The sequence below is a fragment of the Lipotes vexillifer genome, unplaced genomic scaffold (genome assembly GCF_000442215.2).
Source record: "Lipotes vexillifer unplaced genomic scaffold, Lipotes_vexillifer_v1.1 scaffold1219, whole genome shotgun sequence".
Lineage (NCBI taxonomy): Eukaryota > Metazoa > Chordata > Mammalia > Artiodactyla > Lipotidae > Lipotes > Lipotes vexillifer.
Window position 1 is genome coordinate 1,068,381 of NW_006781590.1, and position 23,951 is coordinate 1,092,331.

The following is a 23,951-nucleotide window of genomic DNA, read 5'->3' on the forward strand; positions in this document are numbered from 1 at the left end:
ACATATAGGAATAGGTTTCTAGATTCCTACCAGTCAGGTCTATTCCTATGCGTTGAATATGGGGTGTTGAGTCCATTTCGTGGAGCATCAGCTAGAAGGAAGTTCAGGGTCTAAAATCAGCCATTTTTAGCCAGTTTGGACCTATTCAATTGGGATAGTCTCAGTGTATGTGAGGAGGTAAAAGGACTCTTAAAGATTATTGTGGGAAAAATTATATGTCATTGATAAATTCAAAGTATGTAAATGAATATAGCAATTTATATGTTTTTATCTTGTTATTATTTTTTGAGGTGAATGTTTATTTGATTTCTTTTTTTTCTTATCATTCTTTAATAGTGAAGAAAACCGTCTAGGAAGTATATGCTTTGTATAAATGTGAAAGTATGATATCCAGGGCTTTTCTACATTACTTTTTCTTATTTCAGAATTTTCCATCAGTGTGGGCCTTTGGATATTGAACTCAAGTAACCTGACTCATTGTGATGTCAAAAAGAAATTTAAATTTAGGATTTAAAGATATATTGGTTTGCGAAGGTAACATGTTAGAGGATTAGAAATGAGACCATTAACATTAAATGCCACTATGTGTTTGAAGATTCCCATTACTAGCAAGAAGAGGGAGTACTGGTACGTGCTTTGTCACAGATAAGACCAAATGTCAGTCAGGAGTTTAAGGATTATTGTATGCACAGTTTAAGAATTTTAATGTTCCAGGTAATACCACCACTTCTTCATGTAAATAACAAGTAATAATTGCAGCTATTATATTCTGTGTTGTTTTTCTCTATTTCCACCAGGTATTAGAAGGAAAACCCATCTATGTTGATTGTTTTGGCAACCTGGTGCCATTAACCAAGAGTGGCCAACATCATATATTCAGTTTTTTTGCCTTCAAAGAAAACAGACTTCCTCTCTTTGTCAAGGTAATATATACATGGAACTTTGTAATGCATTTAATTCAAGATCAAGTAAAGCTTTGACTTCCTTTAGTAGAAGAAAATATTTGCTTTTCAGTCATTTCCAGTGATTTTTTAAAAACATTTCTGTAAAATTTTCAAGTCCTAGAAAACCAACCATTTTTTAAAATTTCAACCTTAATTTTTAGTTATAGACTATGTTTAAGGCTAAGAATGAGGGACAAATAGCCAATTCATTAATTAGAAAAACTGGCCATTCTTTTCCAAATTTTAAGGGAAGTCTCTCTCTCTCTCTCTTTTTTTTTTTAACTATTATTTCTTTTAAATATTTGTGCTTAAATTTTTAAAACATGTGATTTCACAATTGTAGAGACCAAAAGAGTTCTTAGTGACAAATTTTTGTAATAAAAAGCTCTCAGAAGACCCAGGATCTTGCTTAATCTATTAAGAGATTATCCCAGATAGAGCTATAGACTGGATATACTTTCATAAATTCATTCAACAAACATTTATGGAGACACTTCAGTGTACCATAAATTTGTCGTCCCTCTTTAGGAATATTAATCCACGTTAGGAATTTGGCAGTTGTACATATACAAGTTTTGTCCTAGATTCCCAGTTCTAAAGAGGGACAAAAATGGATATGAGTGAGAGATTTGTGAAATTGAAGTAATAACTCTATGTAAGTTTTAATAAGTCTGTTAAGTTTTCTCAAGATCTCTACTGCAGGCTTTCATTGTGCCATTTCTGGTTCAGTTGTTCTGCCCGATTAAAGAAAGGCTCTTACAGATCACACATTAAGCACTAACTGCTGAGGGGCAATGGATCCATTTAACACGAACAGCTGTATAATTGTGCTAATATTTGATATTATTGATGTGCAAAAGTCATTTTATAACCAACACAATACAAAAATAGGAAAACGACTTAAATAAACATTTCTCCAAACAAGATATACAAAGGGCCAATAAGCACATGAAAATATGCTCAACAGCTTAAGTAAATTCAAACTAAGACCACAGTGAGATCCCACTCCATACCCATTAGGTTGGCTATTATCACAAACAACAAATAAACAGAAAATAACAAATGTTGGTAAGGATGTGGAGAAATTGGGATCCTGATACATTGATTGCTGGTGGGAATGTAAAATGGTGCAGCCACTGTGGAAAACAGTATGGCAGTTCCTCAAAAAGCTAAACATAGAATTAGCATATGATCCAGCAATTCCTGAAGAATTGAAAGCAGGGACTCGGTTACTTGCAATGTTCATAGCATCATCTCCCCTGTAGTCAAAAGGTGGAAACATCCCAAATACCCATCCACAGATGAATGGATAAACAAAATGTGGTATATGCATACAATGGAATATTATTCAGCCTTAAAATGAGTGAAATTAGCCAGACCCAAAAGACAAATATTGTATGTTCCCACTTATATGAGGTACCTAGAGTAGTCAAATGCAGAGTCAGAAAATAGAATGGTGGTTACCAGGGGATCGGGGAAGGAAGGAATGGGAAGTTAATGGAAACGTTCCAGTTTGTGAAGGTGAAAACGTTCTGAAGATGCATGGTGGTAAAAGTTATACAACAGTGTGAATGTACTTAATGCTACTACACTGTGCATGTAAAAATGGTTGAAATGATGTTTTATGTATAATTTAACACTTTTAAAAAGAACGAAATTCTGATATATGTTGTAACGTGAATGTATAAATCTACCTGTACGAGGCACTTAGAAGGGGCAAATTTATAGCAACAGAAGGTTGAATAGAGGTTACTAGGTGCTGGGGGAGGAGTAGAATGGGGAATTACTGCTTAATGGGTACAGAGTTGCTGTTTGGGATGATGGAAAATTCTGCATAGTAGTGATGATTGCACAATTTTGTGAATGTGCTTCATGACACTGAATTGTATGCTTGAAAATGGTAAGTGTATAAACGAAAATGGTAAATTTTATGTTGTGTATATTTTACCACATTTTTTTAAGCTAAATGATTTTTTTTAACCATTTTAAATGATAATAGGAAAGGGGAAAAGGAACACCTCCAAATCCTTATTTAGCATTATCTAATGATTTTTCCTTATTCTTTTGAGTATCATCTCATTAAAATAAATAGTGTGCATCATATGGGTGAAGCATGTATGCCTTTCTTGTTCAAGGTACGTGATACAACTCAGGAGCCTTGCGGGCGACTATCATTTATGAAAGAGCCAAAATCTACAAGAGGCCTGGTGCATCAAGCTATTTGCAACTTAAACATCACCCTGCCAGTTTATGCAAAGGTATTGTAATCTGCTCTAGTGCAATTCAGGGAGTATAGCATTTGATTTTCAAATTCTTTAAAATAAATAAAAGCAAAGACACCGAATGCAACCATATATAACAGTCATTTTTGATACCCTGTCCAATTTATGATTTTCCATTTAAGTAAGGGAAAAAGTAGCTCTACCTTATTTCACATTAAATTCACTTTGATGGAAAATTTTCTGTAAATACATATTGGATATGGAAGAGAGAAAATTCAAATTTAAGATTTAATTTTTTGGACTAATTTTTAAAAATTAAATAATTCACTTTGCCTTTCTTATTGTTTTTTTGTGCCCTCCTGGCACCATACTAGTACATTTCACCCTACCAAAACTTTGAGTCTACTAGCTTCGGGTTACTACCAGTTCACAGGTGGATTATGTATTATGAAATTCAGAGCAACAACAGGATATTTTACCTTGTTGCTAAAATAATTATTTGTTCATCTTGTAACCTGTACTGTTTTAGGAGCATCAGATTAATTTTTCAACTATTTTAACATGATTAGTATATAAAATACTCGCATGTTGTAGGAGTAGATTTGAAACATTGTTGAAAGGAAAATTCATTAATTCTTGACCCAAATCTACCTACAGGTATTACTTTCTAGTCAAATCTCTCCCCATTATAGAATTCTTTGATTACTCTGATCAAATCAAAGAAGGCAAGAGGGATGAATTAAATGTTGGGGAGAACTTTATTTATTATTAAAAAAAATTTTAACCAGTATCCCTTTCCTTTTAATGGAAAGTTCCCACATGGCAATTTATAGGAGGTTATAGCAAGTTATCAGTGTGAATTTTAGAGGCTGGGAAGTGGGATGAGTAGTGGCAGGTGAGACCTGGAGGAGCGGTAGAAGTATATTTAAAATCCTAAATCTTGACTCTGCAAAACAAAACATTTCCTATACTTCTTTTTATTTACCACAGTATATTTTTCTTACTTAATGATTCTTATAAATTAGAGATCAGTCACATAGAGATAAGCATGTAGTGTCATGTTTAACATTGTAAATTCTTATTAAATGATAAAAATTAAATGAAATACCAGTATCTATTTACATAAATTTACATATTATTCCAAGAATTAGAATACAGCAATAGGTATATTGATCCAGTAAGTGGACTGTAACTGCACTCCAATGGTACAGAATGTACTTTGGGGTTTGTAGTGCTGATCACTTTTGAGTCACCGAAGCAGAATACCAAATAAGAACCACGAAGAAATATGTACTGCTAGGGCAATCCACCTAAGTGATACGTAAAGATGAATGAGCTTTGTCTCTGATTTCAGTGAGCTTTCAATGTTCTATAAAAGAAAGCATTTAGTTTATTATTACTTTTTACTTCTAAGATGTATCAGACACAGTTATTAATGCTGTGATGGTCCAGGACAACTTTCCATTTAGTAACTCAAAACAAAAGAAAAAATTGCCAAACAGTGTATAGTTCAGATATATTTTAGAACTTAGTAGCTCTTAATTATAATAGAACTCCTAAATATTGCCTGTATATTGAAAATATTTTCACCATATGTTTATTTGTGGCATTTAACATTTTTAGCCAATATCTGTAATGGCTGAGATATTGTCATCACCATTTCTGTAGACATATGCCATCAAATCCATTAAATGTCAAACTTTGAGGCTGCTGGTAACTGAGCATCTGAAATTAGTATATTTATAATTTTAGTTCTTTTGTCTAGTAGATTAGTCTATTTATAATCTTGGTTCTTTTGTCTCTTGAATCTACAGACATTTGCATTTAAATCAATCTTCTTTAATTTTTGTGCTTGTTTTCTGTACACTGTTAGTAAGAAAAAATGTAAGTACACTGACGTATGCTGACCTATTGATATCTGTTGTCAGGGTATTTAGTCTTGTCTTGTCTTCTAAATACTCTCCACTCTTCCTGCTCTCTTTTTCCCATCTTGCATGGCATCTTGGGGCGGCAAGGAATCAGAGTCAGATCAAGAACAGGAGGAAGAGGTAATTGTGCGGCATTGTCACTTGTTAATGGCTGTGTTACTGCTATAACCACTGATAAGAGCACATGGTTACCTGTGTCTGAGAAGGGTTACACCGTTGTCCTTAGTAATTAAAGGGTCACGATCTTACTTAACCTCTCTGAGCCTGTTTTCTCATCTTATGGACTGATTTCAGAGGACAGTAAAATTTCCCTATAAATTGTTACCTGTCTTTATGCAGCAATGTAGATTTCTCTACCAATAGCTGAAGACCAAAACCGTTATCTCAGTGGTTCTCAAAGGTTGGTCTGGAGACACCTGGAGGTCAAAACTCTTTCCTTAATATTACTGAAACATGTTTTGCCTTTTAGCTCCCGTATCCTCAGAAGCTACATAGGAGTCTTCCAGAGGCTCCATTACATGTGATGACATCATCACCCTGACACTCTGGAATGTGTGCTTGTGTATACTTGGGTTCTTGTATATTCTCAGCTTTCATTTGTAATACAGATATTTATTTATATATGTTAAACATAAACAGAAGTTCTTCAGACTCCTCGGTATGTTTTTAGGAGTGTAAAGGGGGGTTAATAACAAAAAGTTTGAGAACCACTGAAATAAAAAAACTTTAAGGAGCATATAGTTCATCCATTTGACTATACTAATATTATAATACAGAACTCTACATACAATGAGCACTTCTTATAAGGTAGATTCTTTACTAAGTGCTCCACATACCCCACCAACACTGATCTCGCAGTCACCCTATGAGGTGTGTGCTATCATATCATAGATGATACGTGACAGATGAAGAAAATGAGCCTTAGAGAGGTTACCTTGAATAAATAGCCGTTTGAATTATACCTGCTTCGATAGTCAAAGCAAGTATGTGTTTGTTTCCCTTATAAAGGTCTGAAAATGCCCAAACATTATCATAGAAATGAAAGAAATCATTGGAAAAGTCCTTACACTTAACTGATTAACATATTGCTTCCTGTTTCTAAGATAGACAAATGGAATTGTTATTAGTTGCACGTAAATGTTGTCAAATATACTAAATTTATTTTTTAATGTTATTCTGTTGGATTTAAACTAGAAAACCATAAAGAAAAACATAATAAACACCCTTGTACTCACCAGCTTAAAATGTAAGGCCTTATCAGTTCATAGACTGCCCCTGAATTCACTTCTTTACCGATACCCAGGCAGTGGGGCAGGACGAGAGGGGTGATTATAGACTCATTGTCCTGCCATGGATAACCAGATACACAATAAACTTACGACAAGACTGAAGTCATTTTTTCCCTCAACTGTGCAGTCACTCTTTGTCTCTCATATTCAATTTCCTTTCTGTAGTTGGTGACTCAATCCCCAAGCTGTTCAAAATGATACATGCATACCTTGTTGAAAGAGCAACACAATTATGAAACCAACTTTGCTATGTTCAAATGAGTTCTTCCATTAGGCTTATGATTTTTCTAATGAGTATTTTCAGGAACTATTCAGGGCTACAGATCCAGTTTGTATTCTTTTCAGGATTTGGAATTCTTGCTTATAACTAATAATGAAACTGCTTCTGTAGAATGTAACACCCTGGCATGCTCTTCGTTCTTTCCTCTCTCTCAACTAAATTGACACTTACTGTTTAAAACCTACTTCACTTTTTTCCTGGCCTTTTCCGTAATATGTATTTCTAACATCAAACACACCTGCATCATACCTTCCCAGGAGTAACATGTTAGAAAGGACTTTCCACCCATAGTGTCTAGAAAGGAGATTTGTTTTTTCAAAGTTAGGATAAGAATCAGAGACTCTAGGGAAGAACGGTAGCAAATTACTCTGACCTTCCTCTAGCTTATGGCATTTCCCATGTGTATAAAATAGGAGCTTACTGTACACATCAGGGGCTGTGAGGCAAGATGCTATTTGTAACCATTCAATTTATGTATGTTTTCTTTCAGATCGATATGACATCAGAAAAAAGTAAGATTTTAAATAAAATTGAGTTTGTTTGAAAGCTGGCTACAATAAAGAAAAGCATGAATCAAGATGCAAGCTAGTTGCCATTACTAACCACTATAATAATTATGTTTTTATATTATCCTTATTAATCATTAATATTTATTTAGAAAAGCAGCTTGGCCAGTTAAATTATGAATATATCTAATTTGTGAGCTAATTAGCAGTAAAATGCAATGATTATTCATCTAAGCATTCACTTTCTTTTAGATCCCTGCTAACCCTGCTATTGCTGTTATGCTTGTTTAGAAACCCACCCTACCGTTTTTGTCCATTTGTTAGCATAATATTGTCATCTCATTTTTTTTAAGCTCTGACATGACAGTATCACTTTTTATATCAAGCAACAACTGACATCAGTAGAGAGCTCATTATTTATGTAGGCTACACCTGCAAAAGTGATACTGTCTTAATAGTTTTCAGCTAAAGCTAACTCTCCCCTCACCCCACCCCGACCCCTACCCCTACCCCTCGCACCTCTTACTGTGGTGAAGTATGGCTGAGGTCTAATGGACTTTTGTGAAAACTTTCTGAAAAAGATAAGAACCAGAAAAGCAAAAGTTAAAACCTCCTGGATGAAATTATTAATCACAACAGTATGTCCCAATAGTGCTCATTTTAAATAATGATTCAAAGCCTAAATGTAATCTAGTACAAAGAGAACTGGTTTTTACAGACTTTGAGAGCGCTATCTTAGAGTTCATTTCAGGTTTGTAACATTCAGTTAAATTTTTAATTTTCAATTAAAGTTTGTTGGACTGTTTCTGGTGACTCTAGCTTCTTATGTGGAAGAAGAGTTTTTCAGGTTTCTTTCTTGCTTTTATGCCCCAAATGCTCTAGGAAAAAAATCTAATTTTTAATGTTTATTCATTTTAAGATTTATTTTGATTCACTGTATTTCAGGGTGCTGTTCCCAAAAGGAGAAAACTTAGAACCATGTTTAATATGGTCATCAGGCCCTATGCAATAATCTTCAGGCTTTTTTCTTTCTCCCCCTTCTTCTGAAGTCCTAGCACAGTATAATTTACTGCTAAGTTATTGAAATACTTTTAAATGAGAATCTCCTTACCCTCATGTTAAATCATTATTCAGGACTAAGAATATTTGAAATTCTGGATGTTTTCATTGTTTTATATCTGAACAAATCTGTATTGATATGAATTAGTTTAATATATCTTTGTATATGCATTTCACATATAGCTCCTCAACATATACTGATTCTCTCAAGAGAAGGCATTTATGTTTATAAAAAATTTTACATTATCATTGCCTTCATTAATTCCTTTTTTTTAAAGAGATTTTATTATCCCACTTTCTTCTCTGGGACTACTATGTTTATTTAAATGGCCCTTTGTCCCCTGGATACAAGCTAGTAGGAATTAAAAATTCATCCATCTGGCTCAATCATTTTTAAAAAGTTACTATATTTCTATAATGCCATAGAGCCTCCTGAATGACTCCCAGGTATTGTGACTGCTTTAAAAGTTTCAAATATAGTCTCATGTTTGGCTTTCTTTTAGTATAAAGACAATCATAAAATAATCTTCAACCAGGCATGAAATAATCTCCAAAGGAGGGCTCTGTTGAAAGGACTCTTTCCTAAGGTCTTTTCAAGAGTAAATCCTCAAAGAGTTTGAGTCTTCCCCCTTGCCTTTAATGGGTGCAGGCCCCCACTACCTATTCCTCAAACATACTGCATCGAGCATCTTGTATGTGGACTTTTAGGGAAGTAAATACGCTTCACCACAGTAATGTTTTCCATATTTGTTCTAATTTCTTACCATTCTCCTGCCTGCACATTTCAGCAAGGCCACCTCTCCCACCAGTTTTATTCCACCTTTGCTTTGCATGGAAATAACTTGGCTTACATAAACTGTGCGTGTGTCCTGTGTGACTGTCTCAGATTTGGGTTGCCATGCATCACATTTTAACTTTGGACTCACATATAAGTTTAATCACAATCATTGTTTTTGTTGTTTTTCTTTCCTTTCCTTTCTTTCCCTCCTTGGTCTGTCCATTACGTGTCTAAACAAGGAGGTTGCTCCAAGGAAAGGACCATGCCTCTCAGCACAAGACTGTTTGTTTCATTGTTAGTGTGAATTTCCCTTAGATGAAATGCCGGTTTGCAGCTGATTCAGATACATTTTATATAGTCATTGTATATTGGCAGAACTAAATATACTGAATTCCAGATTTTCGTATGATTAAAATAATGTCTATACATCATTAGATGATATTCTGAGTTTGCTACTACTGGCTTTCTCCTAGAGGAAATCAACTTTCTGCAATTTCTAATGCTTTTTTCCTTTTTTTCCCATGTTCATCTTTTTTCAACATTGATCTGTAACATCTGAACAATCTTGAGATATCTCTGTGTAATTTCACTGCGTTCCTTCTTTGTTTTGTGATTTTGTGTGTGTCTTGATTATTTGTTACAGTTTTGTTGTATGTGTGGATGTGCTACAAGTGAGAAAATTAAGCAAGTTATTTCCTGCTCATTTTTCCTTTTCAGTTTTTTTTCCGTTAGCCTTGCTTTGCTTTTGTATCCTGAGACCTTGTGGATCCACCATTCCCAGCCCATTTTTGTTGTTCCACCCGCCACGACAGGAAAAGACACTGTGTCGTTTCAGTCCTGATTACATTTGCCAATATCTTTTTTGATTTCCATTTTACTTTCAATGTTTTTCATTCACATCAAAGATGATGAGACAGAATCTACAGAAACATCTGTCCTGAAAAGTCACCTGGTTAATGAAGTTCCTGTCCTAGCAAGTCCGGACTTGCTCTCTGAAGTTTCTGAGATGAAACAAGATTTGATCAAAATGACTGCCATCTTGACCACAGATGGATCAGATAGGGCAGGTTCCCTCAAAGTGAAGGAGCTGGTGAAGGCTGCTGAGGAAGAGCCAGGGGAGCCTTTTGAAATTGTTGAAAGAGTTAAAGAGGACTTAGAGAAGGTGAACGAAATCCTGAGAAGCGGAACCTGCATGAGAGATGAAGACGGTGTGCCAAGGTCTCAGCCAGAGAGAGAATTAGTGGAAGAGGAATGGGTTATTGTCAGTGTTGAGGAAATAGAGGAGGCTAAGCAAAAAGCATCTTTAGAAATCACCGAATACCCATGTGCAGAAGTTAGAATAGAGAAAGAGGCCAAAGTAAAAGTAGAGAAAGACTCAACAGGGCTAGTGAACTACCTTACTGAGGATCTAAATTCCTACGTGTCTCCTCACAAAGAGCCACTGCAGACAGTGCAAGATCTGGCAGGGGAGAAACGTGAGGCTCTGGGTCCTTGCAGGAGCTCTGAAAGCGAAGGGAAAGACAAAGAAGCATCTTCAGAGGAGACACAGAGTACACAGAAACAGCCCAAACCAAGCCTGGGCATAAAGAAGCCAGTGAGAAGGAAATTAAAAGAAAAACAAAAACAAAAAGAGGATAGTTCACAAGCTAGTGCAGAAAAAACTGAACTTAAAAAAGGTAGTTCAGAAGAGTCATTAGATGAGGACCCAGGTTTAGCCCCCGAGCCGCTTCCCCCTGTAAAAGCTACGTCACCTTTGATAGAAGAAACTCCCATTGGTTCCATAAAGGACAAGGTGAAGGCCCTTCAAAAACGAGTGGAAGATGAACAGAAAGGGCGAAGCAAGTTGCCTGTCAGAGTCAAAGGCAAAGAAGATGTGCCAAAAAAGATAACACAAAGGACACATCTAGCTGCATCCCCCTCTCTGAAGTCCGAGAGGCATGCGCCAGCGTCAACCTCCTTGAAAACAGAAAGACACTCTTCTCTTTCCTCTTCTTCAAAAACTGAGAGGCACGGTCCAGTATCACCAGTGAGTAAAACTGAGAAGCACTCACCCTTGTCACCCTCTGCAAAAACTGAAAAGCACTCACCTGTGTCATCGTCAAGTAAAACTGAGAAACACTCACCCTTGTCACCCTCCGCAAAAACTGAAAGACACTCGCCTGTATCCTCTTCTACAAAAACAGAAAGACACCCACCTGTTTCGCCTTCAGGTAAAACAGACAAACGCCCACCCGGCTCACCCTCTGGGAGAACAGAGAAACATCCACCGGTGTCACCTGGCAGAACAGAGAAACGCTTGCTTGTATCACCAGCTGGAAGAATGGAAAGGCATTCACCTGTCTCAACCTCTGGGAAAACCGAGAAGCACCTGCCTGTGTCACCTTCTGGGAAAACAGACAAGCAACCACCTGTCTCCCCCACCTCAAAAACAGAAAGAATCGAGGAGACAATGTCTGTTCGGGAGTTGATGAAAGCTTTCCAGTCAGGTCAGGACCCATCTAAACATAAGACTGGACTCTTTGAGCACAAATCAGCAAAACCAAAACAGCCACAAGAAAAAAGCAAAGTTCGGGTAGAAAAAGAAAAGGGGCAGATAGTAACCCCGAGAGAAACGCAGAAAACAGAGAGTCAGACAATCAAACGAGGCCAGAGATTCCTGGTCACGGGACCTTCAGAATCCAGAAGAGCAGTCCGTGCTTCCTCCGTAGGGTTTAAGAGAGAAGATGTAGCTGAAGAAAAGGAGAAAGCGCTCAACCACAAAACACCTGAACCTGTTCAGCCAGCACCTGCAGAAGAAAGCCATAAAGATAGTGAAGTCCCCAAAGAAAAGCTGGCTGATGAACAGGGAGACATGGATCTCCAGATCAGCCCAGACAGGAAAACCTCCACTGACTTTTCTGACGTCATTAAGCAGGAACTGGAAGACAATGACAAATACCAACAGTTCCGCCTGAGTGAAGAGACTGAGAAGGCGCAGCTTCACTTAGACCAAGTGCTCACTAGTCCTTTCAACACAACATTCCCACTAGATTACATGAAAGATGAGTTCCTCCCAGCCGTGTCTTTACAGAGTGGTGCCTTACATGGCAGTTCTGAAAGCCTGAAGCAGGAAGGGGTAGCAGGTTCTCCATGTGGCAGCCTGATGGAAGGGACCCCTCAGATTAGTTCAGAAGAAAGCTATAAGCATGAGGGCCTAGCAGAGACCCCCGAGACAAGCCCAGAAAGCCTTTCTTTCTCACCAAAGAAAAGGGAGGAGCAAATCGAGGAAACAAAGGAAACTACCAAGTTAAAAACACCACCAGAAATTCATTCCGAAAAAGGACATCCCTCAACCAAAGACGATACTGATGGTTCTGAAGGGCAAGGTGCTGCAGTCACGGGGGGCACAGAGCCCTCTGCTGAGTGTTTGCTGAAGGAGGTCGCCGTAGACCCTTCCAAAGACACATGCCCCCCACAAGAAGGTGACGGCCTTGGCAGTCAAGGTGTATCATTAGCAAAAGAAACATACGAAGGACTGACTGAGGAAGTGTCCTGTGATGAAGGTCCACTTAAATATGTTAGTTCAGCCCATGAGACACAAATTGATACTGAAGCTCAGGAATCCACAGCCACCAAGCCCTCAGATGGGACAAAGGCCTTGCCGCTGCCTGATGCTGCTGTAAAGACAGGCCCAAGGGCTGAATCAAAGCCCCAGGGAGTCATTAGAAGTCCCCAGGGGTTAGAACTTGCACTCCCTAGCCGTGATAGTGAGGTCCTCAGCCCTGGGGCTGATGAATCCTTCACAGTGAGCCACAAAGACTCCCTGGAAGCCAGCCCAGTGCTGGAGGATAACTCCTCACACAAAACTCCTGATTCTCTGGAACCGAGTCCTCTGAAAGAATCCCCTTGCCATGATTCTCTTGAAAGCAGCCCTGTTGAACCAAAGGTGAAGGCTGGAATTCTGCCCAGTCACTTTCCTCTTCCTTCAGCCGTTGCCAAAACAGAACTCTTCACGGAAGTGGCCTCTATGCGGTCCCGGCTGCTCCGAGACCCGGACGGCAGTGCTGAGGATGACAGCCTTGAGCAGACGTCACTCATGGAGAGCTCAGGGAAGAGCCCCCTTTCCCCTGACACCCCCAGCTCCGAAGAAATTAGCTATGAGGTCACACCCAAAACCACAGATGCAGGCACCCCAAAACCAGCTGTGATTCCTGAATGTGCAGAGGAGGATGACTCAGAAAATGGGGAGAGAAGGAGGTTCACACCTGAAGAGGAAATGTTTAAAATGGTAACCAAAATCAAAACGTTTGATGAACTTGAACAAGAAGCAAAGCAGAAAAGGGACTACAAAAGAGAACCCAAGCAAGAAGAATCTTCATCCTCTGACGCAGATGTTGACTGTTCAGCAGACATGGATGAAACGAAACACACGGAGAGTATAGAGGATGAAAGCGATGTCCCTGTGGTTGTAACATCAGAGAGCAGAAAGGCTTCTTCCTCCTCAGAAAGTGAACCTGAGTTGACACAGCTGAAGAAAGGTGCTGACTCAGGCCTCTTATCAGAGCCAGTTATTCGAGTGCAACCCCCTTCCCCACTTCCATCCAGCGTAGACTCAAATTCCAGTCCTGAAGAAGCACAATCCCAGCCTGTCGTTTCCAAACGATACACTTTTAAGATGAATGAAGATGCTCAGGAAGGTTCAGGTAAATCAGAGGAAGAAAAAGATCGTGAATCTCATTTACCTGAAGACAGTCATACTGTTTCTACTGATGGCCCAGAGATGTCTTATGATGACCTAAACAGAGATGCTGATCAACAAAAACTTGGTGATGACCATGGGTATGAAGCAGGGAGTCCCAGCGGCTCAGCCACTCCTGTCTCTTCAGGTCTCCGCAGTTCCACTGGTGATGATGTCAGTGAGCAGCTAGTTATCCATAAGGGATCATTAGCTCTCCAGGACACCGGTGGAAAAGATACAGAAGAAGAAGAGCTTGATGTTTCTGGAGTCGAATCTCTACGAGTAGATTGCCCCAGTGAAAGCTCTTCATCTTTGTCCTCTTTGCATCATTGTCCAGCATCTGAAGCAAAAGAATTAGATGAAGACATAGTCTCTACATCTTCTGCTACAAAAATGGAGGTCACAAAACCTGACCAAGCTTTTGAGAGATTACCAGAGGACCTGTCCACTCTAGACGCATCCATTACTACTCAAACTGATAGATCGTCCTTGGATGTTCCAGTGTCTGACCCAGCGGAGACTGATGAAATCTCTGATCCTCAAATCATAAGCCCTTATGAAAATGTTCCTTCTCAACCTTTTTTCTCTAGTGAAGAAAGCAAAACCCAAACAGATACAAGACACACAAGTTTTCACTCTTCTGAAGTGTATTCTGTTACCATCACATCCTCCACTGAAGATGTAGAAGTGACAAGCTCCTCTGGAAGAACGGTCTCAAGTGAAGAATCTAATTTTGAGGACCAGAACCTGGACATAGAACCCAAACAAGAAAGTACCTTGTGGGAAATGCAGTCGGATAGAGCCTTCTCATCTTTAGAGCCAACCGTACCAAATACATCAACAGTTGCTGGTGAACAGAGAAGCAAAGTCATCATCACAAAAACTGATGTGGATTCTGATTCCTGGAGTGAAATCCGTGAGGATGATGAAGCCTTTGAGGCTCGAGTGAAAGAGGAAGAACAGAAGATATTTGGTTTGATGGTAGACAGACAATCGCAGGGTACCACCCCTGACACCACTCCTGCTAGGACCCCAACTGAAGAGGGGACCCCAACCAGTGAGCAAAATCCATTTCTCTTTCAGGAAGGAAAATTGTTTGAGATGACCCGAAGTGGTGCCATTGATATGACCAAAAGGTCCTATGCAGATGAAAGTTTTCACTTTTTCCAAATTGGGCAAGAATCCAGGGAAGAGACTCTCTCTGAAGACATGAGAGAAGGGGGTACTGGTCCTGAGCCCCTACAGCTGGAGACATCAGCTGAGTCATTAGCACTCTTAGAATCGAAAGAAACAGTGGATGACGAAGCAGAGCTACTCCCAGATGACCTGAGTGAGGAAGTGGAAGAAATACACGCTTCAGATGCTCCACTTAACTCCCAAACGGAGATTTCAGCCTCCATTGAAACATCAGTGAAAGAGGCAACTTCTGCGGGAGCTGAGGACCTCCCCACCATGGGAATGGGTGACACACCTCCCCTGCCCAGTGTGAAGCAGACAGCTTGTCCCGACTCCCCTAAACCAGTTGGACAAGTTCAGTTAGATTTTTCCACAGTCACTAGGTCTGTATATGCAGATAGGGGTGATGATTCTCCCGATTCATCCCCAGAGGAACAGAAATCAGTCATTGAAATCCCTACTGCACCCATGGAGAATGTGCCTTCTACTGAAAGCAGATCCAAAATCCCTGTAAGGACTATACCCACTTCAACCCCAGCACCTCCATCTGTGGAGTATGAGAGCTCTCTTTCTGAAGATTTTCTACCCAGCCTGGATGAGGAAAGTAAAGAGGATGAAACAAAACCAAAGTCTAAAATCCCCACGAAAGTGCCCGTCCAAAGAGTCGAGCAGCAGCCTTCGCGTCTAGACCTGTCTCTACAGAAAACAGAGGCTCCTCAGGGACAGGACATGACAAGCAGAGCGCCAAGTAATAGAAGCAAACCTGAATCTGATGCCAGTTTGGACGCAAAGACCAAATGTCCAGTAAAAACTAGAAGTTACCTTGAGACAGAAACAGAAAGCACAGAGTGGGCAGAGGAGCTTGAGTTAGAATCAGAGGAAGGGGCCACAAAACCAAAGATATTTGCATCCCGATTGCCAGTAAAGAGCAAAGGCACCACATCTTCCTGCAGGGGGCCCACGAGCCCCACAAAAGAAAATAAGGAGCATTTCTTTGACCTTTACAGGAACTCCATAGAATTCTTTGAGGAAATTAGTGATGAGGCTTCCAAGTTAGTGGATAGACTTACACAGTCAGAAAGGGAACAGGAGTTAGTTTCAGATGACGAAAGTAGTAGTGCCCTGGAAGTTTCAGTAATTGAAAACCTGCCACCTGTTGAGACCGAGAACTCAATTCCTGAGGACATCTTTGACACAAGGCCCATTTGGGATGAGTCCATTGAGACTCTGATTGAACGCATCCCTGATGAAAATGGCCATGACCATGCTGAAGGTATTTGCCAGCCACTGGGATTCCCTGTGCTACGCATGTCATAAATTTGATATCGTTTTTTTTGTGTGTCTGTTTTATTTGGTGATTTGTGTCTCATTTTCTTTAAGCTTTCTGTAGTGGTTACTATGTTTGTGTAAGCCCTTTGTGTTTTGTGCTTTCTCCGTATACTCTTGTCTGTGGAAACAATCTCAAGATTGAGTAATGAGAATGCTTATGGAAAACATAAACATGATCGACAGGCAACGGGGATCTTGCCTTTTCTCTAGCTGCTGCACGTGACGCCATGCAAGCTTTGAGTTTTGTTGTTCTGACGTTCCAGGCTTAGCCTTAAATTAAGCATGTGGATATATTTGGTTTTGTTTCATATTATGAGGATTCGTTGCTTTTTCTAATTACCTTTGAGTACTTGAATAAGTACTTAACAATTTTATAATGATTAGGAAGCCATTTACACAAGAAGATTTCACATACCATGAAATTCTAATTGTTGAGGATTTGTTTTTGATTCAGAAAAGTTGGATTTCAGATACCATTGGTAGACACTTTAAGCAAACAATCATAAGGTAAAAACATGCTTTTCATTTATGTGGCAGATGAATGGAGAATGGACTCTGATTAGATGCAGCAGACAACAAAAACTCAAACTTTGCATGATTTAAGTTGACTGTGAGGGGATGATGGCTCTTTGAATTATAAAAAAAGGAAACCATAGATGGCTTTGAGAAGTAGCCTCTGGTCTTCCAATATCTCTACAATAAAGACTATTATTCTTAAATTTGGGTTATAAAAAAATGACCATGACCTAAAATGCTGCCCATCAATTAATGGGGGTTGAAAATCGAAGGGAAAATTATAGACTGTGGGAGTATTATATGAGCTTACTTAGTAGTAAACAGACAGAAACTTTGCCCAAAAGGCAATATAACATACACATACATATACAAACACTTTATTCTTCCTTCTCCAAGGTTACCAGGACCAAGACAAATGTTGTTTCTGGCCATACTGAAAAAAGCCAGGATGGTCTGATCAACCCATGATCTCGGTCTCTTGTGAATCTCGGATGTGACTTCTTTGCAACATGACCCAGAAGTGATCTTATACTGTCACAGGCAATAATAGGAGGCCCTAACCAATTATTCCATTTCTCCATCCCATTTATGATTTTTCTGGTGTTTGATGAGCTAGATGATTCTCTTCGGGTGGGCAGTATCCTCTCAGATAATTTTAAGAGGAAAGTCCTAAGATTACTAGAAATCAGTAACTTATATAATTATGTCCAGTGACTAGTCTTGATTAAAGAGATATGGAAGCAGATGGTTTTCTTGATTTTTATTACATTTATTCCCCATTCCATTCCAGAAATCAGGCAAACACACAATTTAATATGATTTAAAATGTAATAGTTAATTTGTGCTATGATCAAATATTTGGACAATTGACTGCCTTTCTTTGGATGATCAGTATTGTGGTTCCTCTCCTGTCATGGACAACCTTTGGCCATTCTGTTTTTGACCTTCTGTAGATCAACAGGATGAGCAGGAACGGATTGAGGAAAGGCTGGCTTATATTGCTGATCACCTTGGTTTCAGCTGGACAGGTAAAATGAGTGTGACCCATTTTTTTCAACAAAACCTGCTTGGTTTAAATGACATTGTTGCATCAGCCAACTGTCATTAACAATGAAAAAAGGTCTTTTTTTTCTTTCCTTGAGGAAGAACACATGGAATAGCGAAAAGAATGATACTATGAACTAGAAAATCCAGGGTCTGCATTAACTCACTGCGTGAACCAGGGCAGGCCTTTTATTGTCTCTGGCATTTTGAATAATAGAACTTTAGATTAAGAGATTTTGAGAATATAAGAAGCCCCACTACCCTCCTTTGGGAGCTGTGGATATCTAAACTTTGGGGAGATTATTGTGTTTCAAAACCATTGTTAGTTGTAATTGTCATAAAATTTAATTTGAGATTCAACCAGGGCTCCCTGTTTTAGATACCTTGAATAAGATATCTTCATCCTGAACAGTACTAAAATTTACTTCAGATGAATGTTGAAGTACATATGAATGAGATGTTTAATAATTCTCTGAGAGATGGGGATGTTTCAGTTTAGAAATTGTATGTTAAATAATTGTTTAATGGAAAGTGAATTCTAAAATCAATATGGTTTATTTACAAATCATGAGTTGTAGGTTTTAAAACTATACCCTTTCATCTTTCCTGCTATTTAACATATTAAAGCAAGATTGTCCGTCTGGATTTTTTTCTTTTTTCTGTTTTTGTTTGTTTGGTCTGACTTCCTTTTATGTCACTTGTGACTACTTAATTGAAACAAGCAGTTTAAAGTTAATATTAATCTCCTTTCAGTTTCTTAAAAATTTGGTATGAATAGGAGATAGGAGTCATAATATCCTTAACAAAGATAATTGATAATGTAGAATAAATGACTAAAGCATTTTAAAGTAATTTAAAAATACTGAGCAGATTTATTTAATTGAGCGATTTAGGGGAAGGAAGGGTATCAAAATATCCCTGATTGACTGACTAAGTAGGTAGCATTCAGAATTATTTATTTTGCTTCTTAAGTATTTATGAGTGTATATATTAAACGTAATATCTGTTATAGTTGGTGAAAATTCAAACCTTACAATCACACTGAATGGTACAAAATGAAAAGTAAATAAGTCTCTCACACCTACATCTCGTCTTTGAGCCCCTTTCCTCAAAGGTAACTGCTAACACTTTCTCATGTATTCAGAAAAAAAATCTGCAGTGCCCACATCTATGCTTATTATTTAAAAATAAGCAAAATTTTACTTAACAGTATTCTTCATAAATACTCCACCAGCATAGAAATATCTATGGCATTCTTTTAAATGGCTATTTAATTCCACTGTATGGAGGTACCATAATTTTATCAATGGCCTTTGTTGATGGCTACTTAGGTTGTTTCCTGTTATTGGCAGTAGATATCCTTGTGCACCGATAGATTTTTGTGGGTGTTTCTATAGGGCATATTCCTAGAAGGAAAAAAGCTGCGTAAATATATGTATATTTTTAATTTTGAAAGATATTGGCAAATTGCCCTCCAAAAAGGACACCTCATTCACACACACACACACACACACACACACACACACACACGTGCACGCGCACACACATACCTCAATGTATAAGCAACCATATAGAATGTTAATGGTAGACATTAAAGGAAAACTTTGAGGCTTCTTCCCTAGGTCAGTTAATCCTTCCCAGACCTTTTATTCATGTGACATCAAATCACAGAAAGGAGTTTATCCAACCACCATAATATAGCTACAACCAGTATTTATCCAAGTACCCAGAAACAGAATTTATAGTATTTGCAAGTTCCCTAATTATGATTAAAAGTGAGACATGGTCTCTTTCTACTGTTTTCAGTCACTTATTTTCCATTGTCTTGGTTAAGAGTATAAGCCAGTATTAATGGTCTCTTCCAAATTTTGGAATTAAATGGTCCTGAATTTACATATTTCATCATCATTGCCTCAAACTTACTATTTCCACTATGACAGTGATCAATTCTATACCCAAATTTAAGGAAAATATCTGCAGTTAGGTGCTAGAAGAACAAAGGCATACGAGAGTCATTTCTAGTTAAGTAGGAAAAAATAAAGGAACTCTGTTACAGCAATACAAAGAACACATCATTTACAAAATCACAAGGCAAGGTGTAGAGACTCAAACTATGAAGTTAATATATTTACAAAGGAGTACTTTCTCTTTTAGAATTAGCAAGAGAACTGGATTTCACTGAGGAGCAAATTCATCAAATTCGAATTGAGAACCCTAACTCCCTCCAAGACCAGAGTCATGCACTATTGAAGTACTGGCTAGAAAGGGATGGGAAACATGCGACAGGTAGGTGGTGAGGTGTATATAAAAGGCAATAGGCCGGAGGTAGAAAAAAGTCTCGTTCAACAAACCTTTTATGCAAATTCAGTACAAAGATAAAATGACAGATGCCATCAACCTGAAGTGCTACTGTAAGCAAATGAGAAGAAGCTGTAACATTTCTCAAATATGCACGTTGCATAAAAATTCCTGCGCTGTGTTCCTTTGAACAGCGTTAACTAGTGGAAAGTGATACTAGCACTGGCTGCTAACAGGAAAGTTATTAAAGTCCTAAAATTTTCTATATATTGACAGCAGACACACTTGCTTTATTAGCCATTGTCTTACTGATGGTGCATTACATTCAGTTCCTGCTTCCTTTACTCCTAAATAACTAAAATGGGGGGGGGGCGTTCCCTGGTGGCGCAGTGGTTGAGAGTCCGCCTGCCGATGCAGGGGACACGGGTTCTTGCCCCGGTCCAGGAAGATCCCACATGCCGCGGAGCGGCTGAGCCCGTGAGCCATGGCCGCTGAGCCTGTGCGTCCAGAGCCTGTGCTCTGCAGCGGGAGAGGCCACAACAGTGAGAGGCCCGCGTACCAAAAAAAAAAAAAAAAAAATTTTAATTAAAATAAATAAACTCGGGGAAAATGTCAAGTAGATATTCTACATAGTGATTTATATATGATATTCTGACCACATCAAATAAAATGGGAAATGATACAGAACATAACTATTTCTTATCCCTCAGCTGGTCTAAGTTTGCCACTTTGTTTAATGCCTCTTTGAAGACCTACCTAGAGACCTCCCTTATTTACATCTAGCCCACATTTATCTTTCCTTCTCTTACCATTATTCTAGGTAGGATTGCCAGATTTAGCAAATAAAAATTGAGAGCACCCAGTTAAATTTAAATTTCAGATAGTCAACAGATACTTTTCTAGTATAAGTATATCCTATGCAATATTGGGGATATACTTTTACTAAAAAAAATTTGTTTTTTATCTAAAATTCACATTTGACAGGGTGTCCTATGTGTTATCTAGCAACTCTACTTTTAGGTCTTATGCCCATGCTGTGTCACCCATTTCGTACATAGCTCTTGTTCGTTTGCTTACTTTTACAAAGACCCTTAATTGGACTTTGGTTGTTTCTTGTACAAACATCAAAATTTTAGTAAATTTTTCCTATGCTTAAAATATATCACCAAAAAAATTCAGTAAGGCAAATAAATGAAAGAGATTTTTAAAAGAGTAGCCCTCAGATGTAATAAATAGTTTTTCTCTAATATCCCAGATACCAGTCTCATTGAATGTCTCACCAAGATCAACCGAATGGATATTGTTCATCTCATGGAGACCAGCACAGAGCCTCTCCAGGAGCACATCAGTCATAGTTATGCAGAGATTGAACAGACCATTACACTGGATCATAGTGAAGGTCAGACAATTTGTGTATGTGTATGAGTGTCTGTGATGTATGGTTAATTCAGGCAACTGGACCCACTGTCTTCCTTTTTTCAGAGTGTCGACCATGGCCTTTGCTGGTACGTTCTTCTCCTGAGACTTCCCTGCCCATTTTAGGTGCCCCCATCCCTCTCGTTCTTTGTCATTTCATCATTGTCTCAGTCAGCGTGGGCTGCTATAACAAAATACCATGAACTGGGTAGCTTAAACAACAGAAATTTGTCTCTCACAGTTCTGAAAACTGGAAATTCGAGATCAGGGTGATAGCATGGCTGGGTTCTGGTGAGGGCCCTATTCTAGATTGTACGTGGCTGTCTCCTTGCTCTGCCCTTACGTAGGGGACCGAGAAATAGCTAGCCCTCGGACCTCTTCTTATAAGGGTGCCAGTCCCATTCATGAGGGCCCCACCCTCATGACCTAATTACCTCGCAGGGTTACCACCCCTGAATGCCACCACGTTGCGACTAGGGTTTCAACGTATGAATTTGAAGGGGACCCAAACATTCAGTCCATAACAGCCATCAACATGGATGATCCGTCCAGTGCCCTTTCCTCAGCTCCTTGATGGCACTTCTGATACTTGTGTCTTTTACTCTACCTTAGTGACCCATTTCTGTGCCCACAACCCAAACTAAATCATTATCAGTGACTGTACTACTCCCAGGTCCTAACTTGAAGCATTATACTTACATCCTCTTTTACTTCTACACAATAATTCTGCAAACCCACTGGACCTCTAGTCATTGGTCCTACCCCCTTTTCAGTATTAAAGTTTCTCGAATCCACCCTCATTCACTTCCATGCTCACTCACTCCCATTCTTTCTCCTTCTCTCTCATTGCTATTTTTACACTTTCTCTTCTTTCAAGCCTCCAACATTACTCTTCTTTTTATTTATTCCAACCTGATGACCATACTTCATATTCCTTAAAAAAAAATAGGAATACCTGTAAGCAAATGTCCATATTCTTTCACCACAAAGTCTCTCAACCTAAGTGCATCTCAGTGCTTATACTCTACCTTCCCTGCTGTATGAAATGGCCTTCCTTTGCTAAAGCCATCATCTCTTCTTTTGTACTAGATCTCACCCCCTTTTACCAACTATTGACTTCACTCCTGCAATCACCCACTCTGGCTCCTACAACTAGAACATTGTCAACAGCACTGAAACGTGCTTTAATAGGTCCCAGCTTTAAAAACAAAGCACAGCAAATAACTCCTTTCACCCTATATGATCCCCTGTTTGACTGCTCTGTTTCTCCATGCATTTCATGGGAAATCTCTTCAAAGGAATAGTCTAACTTTTCTGTCACTACTCTCTACTTTCTCTCTTCCCTTCTCTCTAGAACTGTCTCTAGAATCCACACAAGTCAGGTTTTGTCATCACCACTCAACAGAAAAGAATCTTGCAAAATTAACCACTTGTTTCCTCATCGCCAAATGCACTGAGCCATTCTCAGTCTTCGTCTTCCTTTACCTCTTCTTAACATTTGACACAGAAAATTAATCCCTTCTTCTTAAGACATTTTCTTCACTCACTTTCCATGATAGCCTCTCTTCTTGTTTTTTTTTTATTCTCTTATTTTATAGGACAGTCTTCCTCAATGTCTTTCTGCAGCTTACTTTCCATAGGTTTACGTGATGGCATGTATTACTGTTCAGCAAGAGCCTCATAGCTCGGCCCATCTCCCATCTCTCTCCCTCTTTCCCAAGTCCCAGACACCTGGCCTCTGGGCTGTGCCCTGGGCACCCTACACCTTCTCAGGCTTCCAGGCTCTGGTGCTTCCTCTTCCCTGCATTCTGTAGTTTTCTTCTCTAAGATCACCCGGTACCTTTTTCTCTCACTTTATTCAGGCCTCTGCTCAAGTATCAGCTCCTAAGAGGAGGCTTTTCTGACAAATCTATCTAAAAAACTGGCCCTCTTTTCTTTGTACCTTTACCCTGGTTTCAGAAATAGGAATCTGCAGAAATGCAAGTTCAGTCAGGCCAGAAGCCTCTTCTGTCTTGTTCACTGCTATGTATCCAGCATCTAACAGCACCCACTACAGTGTTGATACTCAATATATATATACTGAGTGAATAACTAGATAGATGAAGGTCAATCACACCTCTGCCGAAAGTTTTTCAGTGACTCCTTATTGCCCTTGCTATATGAAATTCCTTAGCTTGGCCTAAGAGACCCTTCATCAAAAGAGTACTAACCTCCCAGTGTTGTTTAATACAAGTTAATACTTGCAAATCACCTAGAATGGTGCCTGACACATAGTAAATATTCAGAATGTGTTAGCTATTTATTATTATTATTATTAATGCTCTTCTTACCGTGTAGATTTGTGCCTCAACTGTCGCAGTTGATACCTGCCTATCTTTAGGCCTCCTTAAGATGTCATACCCTCTGCATTTCTTTTCCTGATTCTTTAACCCTGAGTTGGATGCTCGGC

The 23,951-nt window shown here is 38.9% G+C and overlaps 1 protein-coding gene across 1 annotated transcript in view; it reads left to right on the forward strand.

The window, feature by feature from the left end:
• Positions 1-23,951, forward strand: part of ANK2 (ankyrin 2) — a 245,969-nt gene that overhangs the window by 209,464 nt on the left and 12,554 nt on the right. The window contains exons 37-44 of the mRNA XM_007454800.1: positions 798-923; positions 3,080-3,202; positions 5,182-5,214; positions 7,154-7,175; positions 9,912-16,172; positions 17,698-17,772; positions 19,943-20,074; positions 21,342-21,485. Of these exons, the coding sequence (XP_007454862.1) occupies positions 798-923; positions 3,080-3,202; positions 5,182-5,214; positions 7,154-7,175; positions 9,912-16,172; positions 17,698-17,772; positions 19,943-20,074; positions 21,342-21,485 (6,916 nt within the window). The remainder of the gene's footprint in view (positions 1-797; positions 924-3,079; positions 3,203-5,181; positions 5,215-7,153; positions 7,176-9,911; positions 16,173-17,697; positions 17,773-19,942; positions 20,075-21,341; positions 21,486-23,951) is intronic.